The sequence below is a fragment of the Gigantopelta aegis genome, chromosome 13 (assembly GCF_016097555.1).
Source record: "Gigantopelta aegis isolate Gae_Host chromosome 13, Gae_host_genome, whole genome shotgun sequence".
Taxonomy (NCBI): domain Eukaryota; kingdom Metazoa; phylum Mollusca; class Gastropoda; order Neomphalida; family Peltospiridae; genus Gigantopelta; species Gigantopelta aegis.
In genome coordinates this window covers 22558714-22581493 of record NC_054711.1, presented here as the reverse complement: position 1 = coordinate 22581493, position 22780 = coordinate 22558714, and the positions used below count along the sequence as shown (strand labels likewise).

General features: G+C 38.1%; 2 protein-coding genes across 2 annotated transcripts in view; both read right to left on the bottom strand.

Annotated features, from left to right (window-relative positions):
* Window positions 1-6161, bottom strand: part of LOC121387070 — a 24800-nt gene extending 18639 nt beyond the window's left edge. The window contains exon 1 of the mRNA XM_041518081.1: window positions 4840-6161. Within this exon, the coding sequence (XP_041374015.1) occupies window positions 4840-6028 (1189 nt within the window). The 5' untranslated portion in view covers window positions 6029-6161. The remainder of the gene's footprint in view (window positions 1-4839) is intronic.
* On the bottom strand, window positions 6032-22780 carry LOC121387069. The gene is made up of 2 exons (XM_041518080.1): window positions 22609-22780; window positions 6032-8172 (listed from the first exon to the last, which is right to left on the bottom strand). Exon 2 carries the CDS (start codon window positions 8068-8070, stop codon window positions 6163-6165), a length of 1908 nt encoding a protein of 635 aa, XP_041374014.1. The 5' UTR covers window positions 8071-8172; window positions 22609-22780; the 3' UTR covers window positions 6032-6162.

The window sequence follows — 22780 nt, the reverse complement described above, 5'->3', positions numbered from 1 at the left end:
GTTCGGTGCACCTTGAACTCTGACCCAGCCCGAAATTATTTGGTTTAGTGCTACCTGGAAGCCATGTCCCCAGCTCAAGTTAAGCAGATCATTTGTCAGGCCTCATTTACAACTCAGGTTTTTATCTAGCATGTTAGCATCTCAGGTTTACTCCAGTACAAGATGTAGGGTTACATGTACATATAGCTACATACATGTACACATGTACACATAATAGGAACAAGGTCTCAAACCACTGTTACAGTGGGGGCGGGACATAGTCCAGTGGTAAAGTGCTCGCTCGATGCCTGGTTGGTCTGGGATCGATCCCCGTTGGTGGACCCATGGGGCTATTTCTCATTCCAGCCAGTGCACCACGACTGGTATATCAAAAGGCCATGGTATGTACTACCTTGTCTGTGGAATGGTGCATATAAAAGATCCCTTGCTGCTAATCGAAAAGATTGGCCCATAAAGTGGCAACAACGGGTTTCCTCTCTTAATATCTGTGTGGTCCATAAAGTGGCAACAACGGGTTTTCCTCTCTCAATATCTGTGTGGTCCTTAACCATATGTCTGACGCCATATAACCATAAATAAAATGTGTTGAGTGTATCGTTAAATAAAACATTTCTTTTTCTTTTTTTCTGTTACAGTGTTAGTTTTATCTTGTTTTCTGAGATTTCAAGCTCGATCTATGTATGTTATAGCTGGACAGTAACTGCTGACTCAAGATTTTTTAGCTCTGAATCATCAAATTATGAAAACTGCTGCAGTGATTTGATTTTAAAACAAGACACATCTACTGATCTCAAGTACCCATTCCCACTCTCAAGTCAGGTCAGGTCATAGGGTTTAACATGCACATGCACAGCAAGCTGTTCTAGGGCACACCTGTCATGGGTGCAGCTAGCTAGGTATCCACGTATGCCGGCTCCTTCGTCCAGGACAGGAAAGGAGTTGGGGTGAGTGTAAGAATGGAGCGTTTGTGGTGCTAATATTGAATTTTGAAGATCCCGTAGGATTGAGTCCCAATTTTAATAAATTATTTTTACAAATTTGTCCTACTCCATATAAATAAACATTAAAAATCTGGCTTGTGCCCTCCCCCCCCCCCCACTGGAGACTGTGCTCCCGCCCCCCACTCCAGATATCATTCATACGGAGCTGAGAAAGACTTGCTGAAGCATTATCCCTATGAATCTTGTGTGCCACATTTTGGTGGAGTGCCATCATCTTAAAGGGACATACCCTAGTTTTTAAACACTAAGGCATATGTTTGACTATTATAGGCATTTTTGATAACTGAAATCATACTTTACTTAGATTTTATGGTTTAGATTATCAATTTCCGTACATTCGAAGTGGTTTTGGTCATACTTGTGTTTTTAATATGACAAAATGCATTTCTCATATTTTTAAAAACGCACGTGCATCTGAGAAATAACAGTTATGGAGTCGAGTTTTAGTCTATTTTTAGAGGGTATTTCACCATTTCAAAGTCACAGACTCATGTTTCACTCACTTGTAACTTTATCCAAATGTGTTACAGGTTTGTAGATTAACTAAACTTAGTTTTAATTTTCACAGTTTGATGAAACTAGGGTCTGTCCCTTATAAGCCAACGAGAAATGAAATATTTGGCAACAAATATTTTTTGGAATTAAAGCATTTAAAACACTTTGATTTCTATACAGAGTTTTAACATATACCTTGATTTATCTACTGTATTATACTTTTCCCTACAGCTCCTTACACTGTGGTTTTACATATAATTATATAAATAATACTTTCATATACTTACCATTTGTGACACCCAATAGCCGACGTGTATTTTTGTTTTGCAGTGTCATTAAACATTCATTCATTTATTCATTTCCTATGAATGTAGGGGTGGGACGTAATCCAGTGGTAAAGCGTTCAGTTTAGGATCGATCCCCGTCGGTGGCCACATATTTGGGATATTTCTCGTTCCACAAATGGTGTAACAAAGGCTGTGGTATGTACTATCCTGTCTGTGGGATGGTGCATATAAAAGATCCCTTGCTGCTAATCGAAAAGAGTAGCCCATGAAGTGGCGACAACGGGTTTCCTCTCTATATATCTGTGTTGTCCTTAACTACATTGTATATGTCTGATGTCTGATGCCATATAACGGTAAATGAAATGTGTTGAGTGCGTCGTTAAATAAAACATTTCCTTCCTTCCTTTTTGGTGAAGACGATACATGTAAATTGTATAGTACTGTACAAATGTGAAATGTACATGTGTACCTTTATCTTCAAAAACAATTTGGCTCACTGAATAAATACATACATGTGAAGAGTTTAGGTGCAAAACGCGATATATCCATTTTTCATTGTCAGTAAAAGTGATTTTTTTAATTGGCGTATATCACATTTTGATATTTAAAAAAAAAACGGGATTTACCCAGTACAATTTCATAAGGATCAATCTCGTTTTGCGGCAAATCACCGGGCCTACAATTAGCCCTTACAGACATACAACAATGGCTTTAACTAAAAACAAGAAAGAAAATGGTTTATATCGCATTTTGTGCCTGAACTCTTCATGTATATGTGTATCTATATCGTATCTCTTTATATTCAGAACAATTTTTTTTTTTTTTAAAGACAAAAGGAAAAAAGAGTAGATTAAATTACATCTGAATTAAAAATGACATAATACACATGTACATGTATGTAGATATGTGTATACACATGATAATTAATTGCACTAACTGAATATCAACACGTTTTAACAGCCAATCATAAAACAATGAGATAATTATGCATTTCCTGGTAACACATATACCTGTATACACATTACCATTCATTATATATAAGCCAGGTAACCTATTATATATAGATCTATAGTTTATGACACACATCACAATTGCAATGCACCTAGGGGAAGCTGGACAAAAGAATACCGGCCTCCCCTAACCCAATCCCAAATACTTGCTGCTGGCTATGGTGGACTACCTGGGCACTGGGTGACACCCAAAACCTATGTTAGCTCTTGATCTTTCTTTTTTGACCGACCGCTCAAAATTGTGCCAAATTTCCTTAATCAAAATTGCACACCGTTTCTCTTTGGCATTTTTTACTCCTTCAAAATTCCATAGATTCCACCCACCCACCCGCCTGTTACCGACCACAGTCGGGCTGCTGGTGCTCCCTTGCACCTGTCAGTGCAGGCGGTCAAATCCCTCCTCCTTCACATCCCCACCTTTCCTGTCCTGGACAGAGGAGCCGGTCAAGGCCGGCTCATGTGCCCTGGATAGGCGTGCGCTACAACAGCTTGCTCTGAATGTGCACGTAAAGCCCTATGACCTGACCTGACCTGACCTGAGGCTGACCGTGACACACATGGGGTTTACAATTCCCATTACCCTGATACTGTTGTTCATTCATGTCACTTTTGTCACTGTGTCTTTCTTATATATAAACAGCACACAACTGATAAAATTTTTTACGTTGTGGTGTTTTTGTTTTCTAAAACAAATTATGGATTGTTGACATACATGTGCTAATCTCTTGCATGATAACCTGAATGACCATTCTCAATTTTTGCCTGTTAATTAAGGCTGTATATTACCAAATCAAATTCCATAAACGATAATATATTATATTGTAACATGTGTGGCTAACACTACCTGCAGCACATCAATTGACATAAACACTGCCACCCCTCTATGGTCTCCACGGGTACTCAAGTTCTCGGGCATGGGCCAAGTCTAGCGAGATTCGAGTCCGTTGACAGGACTCAAGTACAAGTGCAAAGAAGAACACTCTCATTTAATTATATTTTTTTAATGTCACTTTGCCATATATGCTAGCCGCCAGTTACATTATAGGGCTATGAGACACGAAGGGAAAACGAAAACTGAATGTGTGGAATGCAATACAATGACATGATATGGCATCCATGATCAGCGCTGGAATTAAGATGCACAATGCCACTTTACTTCACTCCTTAGTCTCATTATCATCTAGTAACTAGTTAATAAGTGTAAGTGTCGGATCCAGGTCAAGTCTGACCATCGAGTACTAGCTTGAGTCCAATATTTTGGACTCATGGAGGCCCTACATGCACCCCTCACCCTTAAAGTGAATCAGAAAAAACTGGGGGTCAAGCTGCTCATTTCAGAGATAATGGGTAGCGGCTATGACTACCCTAGTTCCGCAAAAAATTTGAGTACTTTTTTACAGGCACTCCATACATGTTTCAAGCACGAGGCTACTTGACACAGTGGTACTAGATGAAATAAAACTGCATATACGTTTTTACCCAGATGAAACTAAATTCTTCTACAACCAACACACTCACAGGACTTGTGGTGTTAACTGCTCTATCAAAAGTTGGGTGCACCTCGAACTATGACCCAGCGGCAGGTGGAAGTTATTTGGTTTAGTACATACTACCTTAAATTAGCATTTACTGGTACCGTATGCTAAACTGTCTAACAAGAAAAATGTAAACGGAAAAGATCAAAAAATATATTATTTTAAGTAATAAAATATTGTAGTTAAATACTGTAATAAATTATCTTAACAATAATAAATTATCATAACAGTAATAAATTATTATAATTCAGTAATTTAAATAATTACAATTCGGTATTAAGAAATATATTTATCTTAAACAAGTAATAAATTATTACAATCAAGATAAATGTACAATTGTATATATATGATCAGGGCTCAAACTTAAGGATACATGTATGTCACCCACAGCATTTTCTTTTATTACCGTGAATAAAACAGCCCACTGAGAGAACATTATTTCACTTGGGACATAAACATGATATGAAATGGAAGCTTGTTTAAATAAAATCTTATAAAATATAACACTCACGTTCATTGGATGGTTCTGTTTGATCCTCGTTTCTAAATGATGGAACAGCGTTTGAAGCCAGCATAGCCGTATTTCGTTGAGTAGCTGACGACGTTATCACAGAACGGGGTTCACCATGACGATGTGGTTGCATGTGGAGCACTTCATCTAACGACATGTGAATAGGTTCGTCGTCTACGAAGAAAAAATCTTCCGATTCATTGCGGTCCTCACTCAACACTGTTTCAGTACCTGCGACGTTTTCACTAACCTCACTGTTTTCCATAGCACTAGTTTTCCTCCCACTTGCATCACCAAGAAAGTTATTGTCATGGCAATCAGAACTACTGTTAATAGCTTGTTGTTGCATCTGTGTTACGAGATCACGGTATGAGCAATGGACAGGTTCAAAGTCGGTGAAATCGGTGTCCGCGAAATCTTCGTGCGCACTTTCATGAAGTTTAATAACGACTACATTGTGTTGACCAGTCTCCGTTTTATCCCTCAGTGTGATGTCATAATTTTTGTTGTCCTCATTGGAAGCAGACGTCGATTCCACCAAATCTGGCTTCTCAACTTCCAATTCAAGATTCAAAACATCCACATCATCTACACAGGCAAAATTATCTAGACTTTCATCGTGATCATGATTTGAAATGTTATCAATCATGGTTTTCAATTCAGATGAAATCGTTTGCTCTTGATTTGTTTCGTTATCTTCTTGTATGAAGAAGGAATCGGCAAGATTTTCTGTTGGTGTGACATTTTTGTGGCCAGTTTCAAAATGGTCTGGACTATTTGAAAATTGTTCTGAGCAAACTGATGATGGGCCGGCCAAAACTGAAATTGGCTTCATGTCATCATTTTCATGAAAACCAAGATCAGAATGAAAGTCCTGGCGTATATTATTTTTTATATTGTTAGGTTCATTATTATGCACACTATGTTTATTTGTACTATCAGTGGCACAAAGATATAAATTAGCGTCTTGAACTAATTCTTTACTACATTTTTCTGTATTGGCTCCGATATCTCTATCTGGATTCGAATGAAAGTTAATTTTCTGAGCATGCACATCCTGAAACAATTCTTGACCACACTGTCCAGTGTACTCTCTGACAAGTAGGTGATGATCTAAATCAATTTTCTTACTTTGTTCATCTAGAACTGAATCAATTTTCTGAGCCTGGACATCTAGATTTGATTCCATTTTTTGAGCTAGCAGCTCTGAATTTGAATCAACTTTCAGAGCCTGTAAATCTGGACTTGAATCAACTTTCTGAGTCTGTACATCTGAATTTGAATCAACTTTCAGAACCTGTAAATCTGGACTTGAATCAACTGTCAGAGCCTGTAAATCTGGACTTGAATCAACTTTCTGAGCCTGTACATCTGAATTTGTATCAACTTTAGAGCCTGTACATCTGGACTTGAATCAACTTTAGGAGCCTCTGGGTCTGGGTGTGAATCCATTTTCTGAGCCTGTACATCTTTTATGGTTTGATAGCCGTCGTCAAGAGCCAGTTGCTCTGAATTTGAATTTTTCAGAGCTTGTACATCTAGATCTGAATCAACTTTCAGAGTCAGTTCGTCTGAATTTGAATCAACTTTCAGAACCTGTAAATCTGGACTTGAATCAACTTTCTGATCCTGTAAATCTGGACTTGTATCAACTTTCTGAGGCCGTACATCTGAATTTGAATCAACTTTCAGAGCCTGTACATCTGGACTTGAATCAACTTTCGGAGCCTCTGGGTCTGGGTGTGAATCCATTTTCTGAGCCTGTACATTTTTTATGGTTTGATAGCCGTCGTCAAAAGCCTCAATGGCAGTATTTTCACACACCGTTTCTGCTTCATTGTCTGTCAGAACATCGCCACAATCACTCACAGCATCCAGTGTACTCTCTTCTGATGTCTCGACGTCAATCTTCGAGTCTATTTTCACACATTTCTCACATTCATCAACATCTACACTGGGCGTCTCGGGCTCGGAACCTTCTTCAAGAGGTAACCCGTTATCGGTTAAAGTGTATTTACGTTCGGGAAGCGGTGGTGCCGATTTGTCCGACTCGACAGACGAACCGCGCCATGGCTTACCAGAAACATCGCCCTCAGAAACCGACTTCTCTGGCATAGAAGCTTCAACATTTTCCTGTTCTAAACACGTCAAACTCAAATGTGCATTGTCGGTGGCTATTTCCGATTCCGAACCTTGCTGTTTCTGTGACCGTTTGCGAGAAATTACTTTTGGGTTGGCATAAAGTTCTTCTTCAATTTCAAAACACGGATTTGTAAGAAAACTGTCAGAGTTGTGTCGCTGCTGGGACTCCACAGAATCAGAAGGGATGCTGTACGCAGAGGCACTGTTCAAATGGTCAAACACGTTGATATTATCCAAATCCAGCATATCCACTTCAATCCCCGACTCGTCGGCAATCCCTGTCGATTCACTCAACATGGAACTGTTGACACTTTCTGCATTACTTTCTCTGTAACTCTCAGGACTGTCCGTTAATGGAGTAGCGAGCCCGCTATCCCGCATACACTTTTCCCCATTCTCCTGACCAGAAAGCTGTCCGGCAGAATGCTTACGAACCTCGACATTTTCCTCTGGGATGTGTTTCAGTTCACTACTTCTGTCGTCGTGACAACTGGCTCTCAGCTTCATCTGGACTTTTTTCCGCACTTCATCCAGCGTCTCGTAACCGGGATCCATTTCATCAAGGTCATCGATCGCCAAGTCCTCATCTCGATGCTGTTCCGCGCTCATCACGTCATCCAGGCAAGAACTCTGACATACATTATTCTGCGACGCTCCAACAATCTGCACGAGCGTGTCTTCCGAAACAGACTCCAGAAGTCTAGAGTTATCTCCTCTGCTGCTATCGACAATCCTTGGACCCTTGTGGAGTAGCACGACCTCTTCTTTGTCCGGAATACTACGTCTTAGCTGTCGTAGAGTCTGGGATGGACGCTGTTCTAGGTTCTGCATTCCGGCAGCCAGGATTGCGTCAGTCGCCTTTGGAGTTTTACCATGAGCAGTGCTGAAACTGTATCGACCTTTGCTTCCAATCCTCAAGCATCGTTTGAGCCGGGTGAAAAACCCGCTATTGACCGACCGCCCAATATCTGGAGGCAGACGAGAATTTGCTGGCAGAGTCAACGATCGGGACGGAATGTTGCGGCGCGGAGAGGCCGGCATGCTTTCAGACCGAGCGACCTCTTTTGAATTCTTGTCTTTCTTCTCCATTGTTTTGACACCCTCACTCAAACAAACTTTTTCTCTTCACGATCGTCTGACATGTAAATCGTAATCCATCTGATGTCGTTAAGGAGAACCATTCTCAATAGTCTGCAAATAGTGGAGAAAATAGTCATGTTAAAATAGTTTGAGGATATGTCCACGTAATACTGTCATTAAAGTCACTGAATCTAGGTTTTCAGGTAACATGGTTCATAGTCTTAAAGACCAAACAAATTCAAAGACTTTCAGAGACTTTTACACAGACGTCGAAGACAACAGAATGCAACAAAAATACCTGCCATTTTCAAAGACTTTCACACAGCCGTCGAAGACAACAGAATGCAATAAAAATACCAAATCAGTTAGTTCATGTTGCTGTTCACGACCGGCCTCGGTGGTGCAGTGGTTAAGCAATCGGACTACAGGCTGGTAGGTACAGGGTTCGCAGCCCAGTACCGGCTCTAACCCAGAGCGGGTTCTTAAGGTCTCAATGGGTAGGTGTAAGGCCACTGCACCCTCTTCTCTCTCACTAACCACTAACCAACTAACAACTAACCCACTGTCCTGGACACACAGCCCTGATAGCCGAGTTGTGTGGGCCCAGGACAGTGTGCTTGAACCTTAATTGGATATAAGACTTTCAAGGAATTTAAAGACTGCTGTGAAACCTGAGTAAGTACTGCTGTGTACCAGGTGTGCAGAAATGGAAAATATTCCACTAGCCCACTGGACCAGAACCAATTAAAATTTACTAGCCTGCCAGAATTTCTACCAGTCTGCCAGACCCTGGTTGACAAATCAATAAATTATGACATTTTCACATTTCTTTCATATACAATTCATGTGACATATCCTGCACGTATTTAACAGAATAATAGTTTTTGGCAAGAGTCCTTGTGTAGATGTTTTTTTCTGGCACAAGCTCGCTCCAATTAGGATTGATTTTCTTGAAAACAAGTCAGTACTTATTGCACACCTGTGTACCTTTTCTGTTTTGCATGAAACAAATTTGCATGGAGTTACCTAATCAACAATAAAGTTTGTTTGTTTGCTTGTTTTGTTTAATGACACCACTAGAGCAAATGATCTATTAATCAACGACTACTGAATGTCAAACACTTTTCAATTTGTAGTCTTAGAGAGGAAGGAAGGAAGGAAATGTTTTATTTAAAGCCACACACCCTAGTTCCATCCAGCGAAAATAAATTATAATTTGGTTAATCTACAAACCTGTAACACACTTAGATCACGTTTTTATCAAATGGAGTGAAAAAGCAGGTTTTATATCGATAAATACCATGGGAATCCCCATGTCCCAATTGCTTTAAATAATTTTGAAAGTTAGTATTCTGATGTCACCGGTAGATGTCGCTCGAAGCACAACAATGCCTACGTCACGACAAATTTCACAGAGTGCGCGCAGACTTGGGGTGCGTTCTTTTCACCTCTCCTGGACATGTTCCAACTGTTCTGTCCTGGTTGTATCCCCTCTCCAGATATCGTAAGACTTAGCAAAATTATTAGTTTTAAGGGTTTGTAACGTTTTGTATTGAGACACTTACTTGTCTGAACTTTATTGTTACTGAAAATGTTCACAAACTGTGAAGAAAAATCTCACAAATGAACAACAAATCAGATGTTGATTGCGCGAACCGTGCACGAGAAAACAACCGAACCAAAATGATAACGGTCACGTGGTATACCAACGTCTGTGACGTTTACACAGGAAGATTCCCTCTAAAAATAGATTGGACCTCGCTTGCTTAACGTTTTTTTCTCGAGTGCGCGCGGCTTTTTAAGAAATACAAAAAATGCATTTCGTGGTTTTACAAACATCAGGATTACCAGGATTACCAAAAAGCACTTCAGGTGAATGGAAATGTGTATTCTAAATAATAAAATGTAAGTAAAGTGCAATTTTATTTGTGGAAAAAATGGGTTTAATAGCGAAAAACAACGCCGTAATGGTTAACAACTAGCCGTAACTAGGGCATGTCCCTTTAACGACGCACTCAACACATTTTATTTACGGTTATATGGTGTCAGACATATGGTTATGGACCCCAAGAAAGAAAATGGATTAATTTTAGGGTTACAGTTAAGGAAATCATACAGTAATGATAAGAGTAATTAATTTTGTCAAAAGGTTAAGTTCAAAAAATAAAATCTGCAAAGAATTTGGGTATGGCGCTATACCCATTTTACCCTCTGGCAGAAACACTGTATATATTCCAATAGGAAATCAAATAAAGACGAGAAAACAGAGGTGGTTTTGGCATACACTGAGGAAACCTTACAAGGAAAATTAACTCACCCACCCCAAGAGTAGAAGAAACGTAATGGATATTACATTAAATATGGCGGGTGGGAGTTGTTGGGGTGTTTATTTTACAAGGTAGCTAGGTCTGCTTACTTGGGGGGTTGATGTGGAAGATTGATAATATGGATTCACATAATTTTCCTTTTAAGTTAAAGGGTGGGGACATAGGCCAGTGGTAAAGCGATGGCTTGATGCATGGTCAGTCTGGGATCGATACCCGTTGGTGGGCCCATTGATCTATTTCTTGCTCCAGCTAGTGCATCATGTCTGGCACATCAAAGGTCATGGTATGTGCTATCCTGCCTATGAGATGGTGCATATAAAAGATCCCTTGCTACTAATAAAAAATAAGCGGGTTTCTTCTCTAAGACTAAATGTCAAATTACCAAATGTTTGACATCCAATAGCCGATGATTAATAAATCAATGTGCTCTAGTGGTGTCGTTAAACAAAAACTTTAACTATAACTTTGTTTAAGTTAAATGACAGTGAACATTTTGTTCAGTTTCGTGTCGCCATTCACGTACTACACAAGTCTCAGAGATGGCTACACAAGTTTAAAACATTAAACAGAAATCAATTGCATCATCTAAACCGGAGGAACAACTACAGTTAACATTTTCCCACTCAATCGATTATGTCATTAAATTTTTATAATCAACCATCATACCAGTGGAACCAAACCGATCAATTTTCAATTATAACTGATCATTGGAACATCAAAACCCCATGCTGTCTTATTTCCAGCAGGCCATATATTCCTTTTGGCCTGCTACAGTGAAAACCCCTCTAAACCAGACACCCTTTGTTCCAGGTAAAATGTCTGATGTTAAGAGGTATCCGGTTTAGAGAGGTTATTTTCTGTACTGATTTTTTTAAAAAGGACCACAAAAAATGTCCGTTTTTTAAGGAATTCCAGTTTACAGAGGGTCCGGTTTGGAGAGGTTTCACTGTATTTTAAAAAACAACAGCAGCAGGCCATATTTTACTTCCTATTTCAAGCTCTGATTCTTGGTACAAAAGGTAACTAGTATTTAAACTATTATTATACCAAAGTCTTTCCTGCCTTCAATTCAACTTTGTCCGACAGCATTTAATTGGTTGAGCTACTGGGATCCCTGTCAGAGTGTTCAAAGAAGAATTCAGCTGCCTGTATAACCATTACAAATACATGTAAACTATAATTCAAGTTCTGGATGAATATTGAGAATGTGTCCCAAACTGGGGTAAAAAAGGGCCTTTCCCTATCCTTACAGAAATGGAAAGAATGTTTAACTTTTACTTAATGACACACTCGCAACATACAGACATGTATATATATTTTATCTTCCAAACCGGGTTTTGTCCCGGACCAGGTCACTGGCTATCCAGAAGCTGGGCCTGGGATAGACAAGCCCAAAACCTTAGTGGTACATGTATAGGGGCATGTTAAAAGGGTACTCACTCTCTCCAAACTGGGGAAAAAACGGTTCTGTACTTTCCCCCATCCCTCCACTTACATGTATCATCAAACTTTAGAAAAAGAAAAGACAAAAAGAATGTCTTATATTATAATGACACACACACACAACATTTTTTCTTTTCTTCTTGTTAAATGGAGTGGGAGGGTTATCTTTAGAAAGGATTTTTTTCTCTTCAAACTGCCATTTAATTGCAGAACATATGGTAATGTAATATCTACATTGCACTCTATGCATTTACTTTAGTTGGAACCAGAAATGGTATATATATGGTATATATATATATATGGTATATATATATATATACTAGCGGAAAAAAGTAACAGTGTAACTTGAAACATCATATAAAATTAACACGGCTCAATATTTTAGCCTGATGTTTTGCACAGTTGACCAGTGAACGCACCGCCACACAATCGCGGGGTCAATTCCGTATTGGCACGTGCCGTTTCGCTTCTTGGACATGGGTCTGTTTTTCAAGCTTTTTCCGCCCAACATTTTACTGCTCCAGCTTTTGTCGACATTGCTACTGTCGGGTCATTGTTTGGCAAACGGTGGAACAGAAAAGCAGGTTTTTTCGGTTGAAAGTGGTCGTAGAGCAATGCCCAGGCTAAATGTAAATGACCGCCTTCGCGCAATTGGTATGATCCAGGCTGAAATGCTCCATTGCGCTGTTGCTACGCAATTTGGTGTCAACATAAACACTATTCAGGCTTTGTCGAGACGTTTTCAACAATTTGGTAATGTCAGAGACCGACCACGTGCAGGTCGTCCACGCGTGACGTCACGACAGCAGGACAATCATATCCGACTCGTGCACCTCAGGAATCACTTCCAAACGGAAAGTCTGACAGCGCGGACCATTCCTGGATTGCGTGCCATCAGCCCCAGAACTGTACGGAATCGATTACGTGAACGGCGTATTTGTCCGCGACGTCCGGCTGTCCGTTCAGTTTTGCTAAGACGCCATCGTGTAGCGCGTCTGGCTTGGTGTAGAAGACACTTGCGCTTTAATCACCGAGACTGGGCGGGTATTCTGTTTACGGACGAGTCCAGGTTTCACTTAGACGGCAGCGACGGCCTTTCAAAGAGTCTATCGTCGTGTTGGAGAACGTTTTAGTGACGCCTGTATTGTGGAGCGACGTGCTTTTGGCGGAGGCAGTGTCATGTTTGGGGTGGTATCACGTCAACTGGACGAACACCTATTGTGGTCACCGATGGCAATTTGAACGCCGTAGGCTACCGTGACGACATTATCCAGGCTCACGTCATCCCATTTGTGCAAGGACAGCAACGCCACATCACGCTTCAGCAAGACAACGCTAGACCTCACGTCGCCCGGGTGGTAAGGGATTTCTAGCTCAGCAGAATACCGATGTGTTGCAGTGGCCTGCAGTCTCACCCGATCTTGCACCAATCGAGAACGTCTGGGATGAGATGCAACGTCGTGTACGTGCGCTGCCTAACCAGCCGGTGACGTTGGCAGCGCTGGGTCAGACGTTAGTCCAGATCTGGAACGGCATTCCCCAGGCATTCTTCAACAATTTGGTAGGCTCTATGAGGCGACGGTACCAGGCCTGCATCGACGCAAACCGTGGCCATACGCGCTATTAACTTTGTGAACTGGTTTTTTACCCCCGTGTCTTTCATCCCCAATACCAATGAAATGACGGATGCTGTGACATTTTAAATGAATTGAAGTTTTGCAGATTTGCCTATTAACCATGCTATCTGATCGTTTCATCGTTTTATGTCTTGAAATTATGTTTTTATCAACATGATAACCATACACAGTTACTTTTTTCCGCTAGTATATATATAATATATTCATGTTTTCATGCTGGATGGTTTGATTTCCTTTAGCTTAGTTTTAAAATTTCCCCGATGAAGCCTGAACAGGCGAAAATTTCAATTAAAGAGGGATATATGACTTTTAAAGGAGGCTTCCGACTTTTTCTTTATATAAAATATATTATCTCAGCCCCCTTGCTACATGTACTTTAGAGGAGAGGTGCCAGCAACATAGAAGGATTTTCTATTCATATATATGTATGCACATGGCTGGTAAATAACCAATAAAACTAATTAAATCTACATGTATATGTAGTGCTCAGTGCAATAAGGAAGGTATATATATATATATATATATATATATATATATGCGGGGTATTACATTTCTTCTGGAGTATTCTTTACATAAAAGCCAAATCAAGGATCTAAAGATATCTTTTGGATCAGTGACAATATTTTTTGTCCAGAGTTACATGTAAGCTGACTTTCCTTTTTTGTTTCTTTCACAATCAACCAGGAAGCACTTCCTAAATTTATCTTCGAATTACAGACAGGTACATGTGAAGGTCTGAATTAATAGCTCACAGCTCACAAAATTACCTGTATTGTACTGTATTTTATAGGGTGTTTTCTTGTTGGTTCTTGTTTTGCTCTTTTGGGGAGAGGGAGGAAAGAAAATGGTTTATTTAATGACGCACTCTCACATTTTTATTTACGGTTATATGGTGTCAGACATATGGTTAAGGACCACACAAATATTGATAAGAGGAAACCCGCTGTCGCCACTTCATGGGCTACTCTTTTCGATTAGCAGCAAGGGATCTTTTATATGCACCATCCCATAGACAGGATAGTACATACCACGGCCTTTGTTACACCAGTTGTGGAACACTGGCTGGAGCGAGATATAGCCCAATTAATGGGTCCACCGATGGGGATCGATCCTAGACACTTTACCGGTGGGCTATACATCCCACCCCTTGGGGAGAGGGGTGGTCCACTTATAGTAATGGCACATAAATTGCTATTTTCTACTATGTTCATGCCTTGACAGCTACAATAGATTAATTGTTAAGGAGCCATTAACTACATGTAGTACATAATGCTTTCACGGGGCAAGGATATCATCAGCTGTGTTATAAAACACTTTGGGTGAGGAAATGAGATATAAATATCTAAAGAATTTTGGAAACATTTTGTTCAGTGTTGCATCACTATTCGCTACATGTTTCAGAGATCACTATACCATTTTTTTTAATTAATTTTCAATTGACTAGAAAAATTGCTAATCAAGATTTTGAAAACAAAATGTTCACTGAAATTAAGTTAAATTTTCTAAACATTCATTTTTATTCAGTTAAAAGTTTGTTTTGTTTAACGACACCACTAGAGCACACTGATTTATTAATCATCAGTTATTGGATGTCAAACATTTGGTAATTTCAAAATTTAAGTCTTATAAAGAGGAAACCCACTACGTGTTTTCCATTAGCAGCAAGGGATCTTTTAGAAGCACCATCCAATAAGATAGCATATACCACAGCCTTTGATATATCTGCAGTGGCTAGGCTCACACCAATTTGCCATGGGCTAATGAAAATATTAGCTGGCGAACAAAATAATTCCAATTTCGCCAAACTGACAAAAACGAAATCTAACATTTGGGGATAAAGAAGTTTGTTTTGTTTAATGACACCTCTAGAGCACATTGATTAATTAATCATCGGCTAATGGATGTCAAACATTTCTAATTCTAACTCGTAGTCAACAGAGGAAACCTGCTATATTTTCCTAATGCAGAAAGGGATCATTTATATGCACTTTCCCATAGACAGGAAAGCACATGCAACGGCCTTTGATCAGCTGTGGTGCACTGGTTGGGACAAGAAAAAAAACAATCAGTAGAATGGATGCATTTGGTTGGTTCGATCCTGCGATGCAAGCACCTGAGGCGAGTGCTCAACCGACTGAGCTAAAACACGACTGTTGTGACTTTTTGTCAAATCACCTTTTTTTTTACCAATGTTATTTTTCACAGACTCAGTCATGTTTACAATGAGTTAGGTTTTGACTTCAGCCACACGTCTGCACTGTTCACTGCCACTGAACGTAGTCCTATCATCTTATTAATTAAAGACCTTTTCTGTGGGACCGGCCTCGGTGGCGTTGTGGTTAGGCCATCGGTCTACAGGCTGGTAGGTACTGGGTTCGGATCCCAGTCGAGGCATGGGATTTTTAATCCAGATACCGACTCCAAACCCTGAGTGAGTGCTCCGCAAGGCTCAATGGGTAGGTGTAAACCACTTGCACCGACCAGTGATCCATAACTGGTTCAACAAAGGCCATGGTTTGTGTTATCCTGCCTGTGGGAAGCGCAAATAAAAGATCCCTTGCTGCTAATCGGAAAGAGTACCCCATGTAGTTTCCTCTCAAAATCTGTGTGGTCCTTAACCATATGACTGACGCCATATAACCGTAAATAAAATGTGTTGAGTGCGTCGTTAAATAAAACATTACTTTCTTCTTCTTTTTCTGTGGGCTTTTACACAATTTTCAGAAACATTTTCTCAAGAACAGGTGTGCCAGGATAATCAATTTTCATTTTCATACAGTCGGTGTACATTCAGTTTATCACCTGGTATGTAATCATTTCTTTTAACTGGCGCCATACCCAAATTGTTTTGCTGATTTTAATTTTTATTTTAGGGCCATTCCGCGGTGTTTGGTCCATGGGTGTGATTTTTTTTTATTATAGCTCAATGTTAACACCCTTAAGCACATACAAATATACTTTTATTGCCAATTTACTTATGTTTAATGGGTTTTAATGACACTTTTATTTGAAAAAATTATTTTTGTAAGCCAGGACATTACATTTATTTTTTGGTAATATTTCATTACTGTTATGTCAAATTAAAAAATTAGGTATCAGGACATCATATCTAAATTATACTGCATACGAAAATACTACTTTTCCTTCTTTCATATCATAATAAGTATATTAAATTATTTTTCAAAATATATAATGTCATGTCCTGGCTGATTTGACATATAAAAGTTAGTTTTATTTAAAAACTATTTTACAGAAATAAAAATCCTTTTTAATTCTCTTTCTTCTCATGTTCCAAGTATAAATAAAAGGTATAATGATGACTGGTTGTATTAAATGATTAAAATAACCACCTCAAACTTTGAGCCAGAACGTGACATTGAGCCAGGACATGACATTCAAGATGGCAGGTTAAACAGAGTAAAGATTAAAAATGTATTAAATATCTCTAAAATGGCAAAACTGACTAGATAATGCACATGAAATTACTTTTATTTTCAATATTTTTGCTCTCGCCATCAAGAATCGAAAACAGAAAAACTGGACGTTCGGGGGAGCATGTTCGAATATTTAACATGGATTTATGTAGATACAAAAATACTATTATCAATTACTTCTATGCTTCTATCTTTTGACCAAATAATGAATTATTGATAATCCACCAATTTAAAATACATTGTATATTGTATTTATACCAAATTTTCTATTTTGTGAATCCAAACTGGAATACACATAAAATAAATATTGTGTCAAAGAATTGTTCAAATACAATGTGCTGCTAGAATCTTAAGTTTATTCCTTGGCAGATACAGGTATCCAAACATGAATTGGAATATATAAACCAACATTTCTCCAGTGAAGGATGCAGTTGATAAAGATATATGATATAAACGCGGCTTAAAGTTTGACTTCACATGTAAACGCTGAAGTAAAAGTTGACATGCTGTTTGCATTGTTTGTTTTGAAGAATTTAGAAGATGACATCTTCTTCTTTACATGAAGATCAGTTTGAAGTAAACATATATCTGTATGTACAATAGTGTTTGGTTACTATTTTGTATTTTGTACCAGAGAACATTGGTCGAGATCATTAGAGATACCATCTGTACTTTGATACACATTTACAAACATATGGAGAAGTCATATACAAATGTATATCGATATGTGGACTATAATCAACACAACTATTTCTACTACTATTTCTATTTATAATCTAAATACTGAAAAATAAATCATTTCCTACAAAAACATATATGTATCTGTAACAATACTACACTTTTAGTTATTTATTTTACCATCGTTTGCAAACAAATTTACTGTCGTCTGCACACACATTGCGGTACGGTAACAGAAATGTTTCATTTATATACCTTTATTATATGTCATGATGTCATTGCATAAGCTGGTCTAGAGATTAACATGCGGAGGTATAGTAGATCAATTCTCGAAAGGTTGTTTCTCCCAATTTTATTATTATTATTATTGCTGTGTATGTGCGTGCGTACGTGCATGTGATAATTATTAAATTATTATAATATCTGTTCACTTTACTCACTTCACATCATTTGTATAGGAGTTGCTTTTTTTTCCTTACAGATTTATATTTTAATTTTAAAAGGTCCTGAAGTAGGCCTACTACTCTTTGAGACACATTTTGGAATTCAGAATAGAAGACCAAGACTAAGAACAGTAGAAACAGTATCTGTATTAGATGACGAGCGGGACGTAGTCCAGTGGTAAAGCGTCCGCCTGATGCACGGTAGGTCTGGGATCGATCCTCGTCAGTGGAGCCATTGGGCTATTTCTCGTCGCATCCAGTGCACAACGACTGGCATATAAAAGGTCGTGGTATGTGCTATCCTGTCTGGGATGGTGTATATAAAACATCTGTTGCTACTAATAGAAAAATGTAGCGGGTTTCCTATGTAAGACCAGTGTTCGAGATTAACGGTATCCCGATATCCCAGGGATACCATATATTAATTTTGGATACCAGACTTCAAGAACCCAGTATCCCACCGAGATACCATATAATGTTGTTGTTGTTTTTTGGGTTTTTTAATTCTGCGTTTTTATTTATCATTAAACAATGAAGTGAAGTTAAGTAACAGTCCAAGAAAAATACTTTTAATGATGAACACTACCACTTCCGTTATTTTTATAAGTGGTGAGACCCCCAAAATGAAAAGTGTCTAACATTTTATAAAGAATTCTGAATGACAGTTATTAAAAATCATCAGTTACAACCAACTATACATCTGCAATTGAGAACAAAATATTAGACGAAAGTTAGTGAACACAAAAGACTGAATGACCACGGCTGTTAAAATAGAGTTAAATTAAGATACAGTAAGCTACTGACGTTTTTCCACACCGCGGCCTGTTTTCTTTGATGTCGAGTGTGCCGACTGATCAAAAAAAAATTCACTGTGAAAAAAAAAAAAGTGTCCAATATGAAATAGTGGAGATGGGTTCTGTAAAATATCATAGGATGCGGGAAAATAAAGAGGGATGGAGAAAAATAAAGGGGGCGGCAAAACACGAAAGCGGGGTGGCAAAATGCTGTTTGTATAATCAGTCAAATCCTAAACGACCGGCCTCGGTGGCGTTGTGGTTAGGCCATTGGTCTACAGGCTGTTAGGTACTGGGTTCGGATCCCAGTCGAGGCATGGGATTTTTCATCCAGATACCGACTCCAAATCCTGAGTGAGTGTTCCACAATTAGGCTCAATGGGTAGGTGTAAACCACTTGCACTGACCAGTGATCCATAACTGGTTCAACAAAGGCCATGGTTTGTGCTATCCTGCCTGCGGGAAGCACAAATAAAAGATCCCTTGCTGCCTGTCATAAAAGAGTAGCCTATGTGGCGACAGCAGGTTTCCTCTAAAAAAAACAGTGTCAGAATGACCATAAGTTTGACGTCCAATTGCCGATGATAAGATAAAAAATCAAAGTGTCTCTGGTGGCATCGATAAATAAAACAAACATAGGCAGGCTGGCTTTTTTTCAAATCATAAACAACATAGGCAGGCTGGCTTTTGCCCGAACTAAATGAAAATGCCCAAATCTGGATAATAACATTTAGTCATATTAATTACAAATGTAGTATTATTATCAAACAGCTATATATAGGCTTGCAAACAAATCACTATGCATTTTTATATGGATCACATGGTAGAATGCTGGAAATACATGGTAATAAGATCTAAGATTAGCACATTTTGCCCGCATATCTTATCATTTTTGCCCAAATTTGATGTTTTGATCCAGCACTTGGGGGGCAGGGGTATGCCCCATCACGTACGCATATATGCTAAACAAAATTATTTAGTTTTATTTGTTTCTTATAAAAAGAAGAATGAACAACTAATATTAATAAAAGATCACTACTAATGGCTAGGTAAGTATACCTGAAAGCTACATATAAAGAACAAAAAGATAGTGGTCACAAAAATAATAAACACCGTTTCTGATCTTCAGGTTACTAAATTTTGAAATGACTAGTTAAAGATTGCAAGTTTATACGATAAAACTTAAGGGTATGTTTCCGTTTAGCAAATTAAAATTGAATTGCATTATTGCATTATTTATGGATGCAGGGCAGCTAAATATTACACTGATGTGGTATCACAGGCATCGAAATAAGTCGAGAATGGTCGTTCAGGTTACCGGGAGGTTACCACATGTAAGAAAAGTCAAGAACAGTGTTTTGTTCTTGACAAAAATTTCAACAACGGTAGTTTCATTTCCGAATGTAAACCAGGCAATGCATTCCGGACTTCCACGTTTCATTTTCTGGTAAGGAATTGCATTGATGTGCAATTGCAAGCAATAATAGTCATTCCGCATTTAAGCATCATCCACTAGATACCGATGTTCGTGCACACTTGTGCAATTGCAAAGCAATTTCGGCAATCCGCGTTTAAGCAGCACCCACTAGATAAATTTACTTCCAGATTTTGTTAGTCGTACCGATATAAATTATAACTTTCATATAGTTGTGGTAACCTATAGGTTACCAGACTATATTTTGTGGTAACCTGTAAATGGGTTACCAGACACAATGCTTGCCTGGTATGTTGATCTATTGTCCTTTCCATCCCAGAATGTTGTTTTCTTACTATTATTTATTTCTGAGCCGATTGTCTTCTAAATTGAACACAAAAATAGTTGGGTGGTTTTATTTTTTTTATTATTTCCAAAACCCAAAACATTTTTATTTTATTTTACTTTCGACAAATCAAACTGAAATTATTTACAAAAAACAATGTTCATGTAGGCTGGGAAGAACTAGAGGTTGTTAACAACAATATCTGTCAAAATATGTAATATATTTATGTTAGCTTTATGGTGTCACGAAATGATGTGGATGCAGCCAATTACAATCATGTTTTCACTAACAGGATGGTGTTTAATTAAACTGTGACTACATAATTTGTATGACAAAAAGATTTGAATTGAACCACTAGGTGTGTGCAGATGACCCTCGCATATGACCAATATTCATAGCTCTGTAAATGTCTTTAAATAAGTGTCCAGTCCAGTACAAATTGGTTTAGTGTTTACTTCACAGAACACAAATTTTCTTTACACTCCGACCAAGTTTATTTACAATATACTAGTATATATACAATAGTGAATACATTACTTGATTTCGCCTTTAGTTATTAGTTGTCTTGAGTAACTGAGTTGTTAAGTACACTAGATAACAAAGAATTTGGATACATCTTAATTGTAACAGTCACATCTTAATTGTAACAGTCAAAGTCTCATGTAACGGTAAGTTGCTAATTAAAAATAAAAAAAGGTTGTGGGGGAAAGTAGGAGGGGCAAAAACAATGTTCAACCAATTTATATATATAAAAACAATAATAATTAATATAGTGTTTTTTACGCTGGTGGACTAGTCAAAATTCTGGAGGGCTAGTAAATTTTAACTGGTTCTGGTTCGGCGGGCTAGCGAAATATTTTCTATTTCTGCAACCCTGATGTAGTGCTCAATGCAATAAGGAAGGTATATATATATATGCACAGTATTACATTACTTCTTTATTAAAACTCAGAATGCAGCTTATATTTTTTAACCAAACAATTTTACCATTATAACCATTCATTTTCTCAACTTATAACATGATTGCAAGACATCATAAATTTAATTGTTATATTTGTTTTCCTAAAATGCTTTCTTGTTAACATGAGTTCTCGAGGGCTCCATTTTGTAATATGCCTTAAAATATTTAAAATATTTTTATAAATTATTTAAGTGCATGTTTTGTTGAACAACATACATGTTTTGATAAAACACTGGGTGACTGAAAAAGTTTGACTGGAAAGTTTTTGCTGTAAGCTATACCACTAAACATATCACCCATCAAAACAGGTTGTGTAGTTAACAGTATTTACTGCTGATGCATACTAGTTTTTGACACATGTGCAGTAAACTTACTTACTTAGCCGCCAGTTTAGTGCTCATGTGTTCAAAGTGTAGAAATAGTAATAAAAAGGTAGGGATGTGTCATTTGAATAACAATTGTTTATAAATATTGATATGCTTTAGAATCAAATGCTTATAAATATGCTCACCAAAACTGGTCCACCCATGATAAAACTATAAAATCGAATAATAGATGGGACCAAGGTACACTGATACTAGTGATAGCGATACATTGTTATTGATAGTGATACATTGTTATTCATAGTAGCATACACATCACTGTTCTTATTCAATGAGTAAATTAATTGGTAGGACTTTCCTTTGGCACTGTCACATATAAAAGACCATTATAAATACTTATAATAAATAAGAGGTTGGGGTTAGTGACGTATAAAAGACCATTATAAATACTTACAATAAATAAGACGTTAGGGTTAGTGACAGTGCCAAATGTCCCAGCATGTATGCTAATACATGTACTATCACTAACCCTAAAACTGAATGAACTGAATGCTGGAACTTTCGGAAGTCTTGCCTAAAAATCCCCAAAACAAAACTGATCTCTCTCAAAAATAAAATTAACCATGAAATTCAGCGATCAAAGTTGAAACGCTAGCGCTACCACTACCAGAACTATCGAGATCCAAGAATAATCCGTATGTTCTGCCCACATATTGTAGTTAAATAAGCGCAATGGGTATTACACACCTGGTACGACTCACATTAGGCCTAAACCTTCACATTTTCACCAAACTAATCAAACAAAAACGTAAAACAAGTCCGCTACCTCCTCGGAACTAAAAACCTGTCAAACTTAGAAGCAGGAAGTAATATAAAATGAAATCTCGTGTGATTTTATGAGATTTTATGGCGATTATTA

Coding starts and splice junctions, on each gene's coding strand:
- LOC121387069 (XM_041518080.1), bottom strand. CDS start 8,070: ATGGAGAAGAAAGACAAGAATTCAAAAGAGGTCGCTCGGTCTGAAAGC.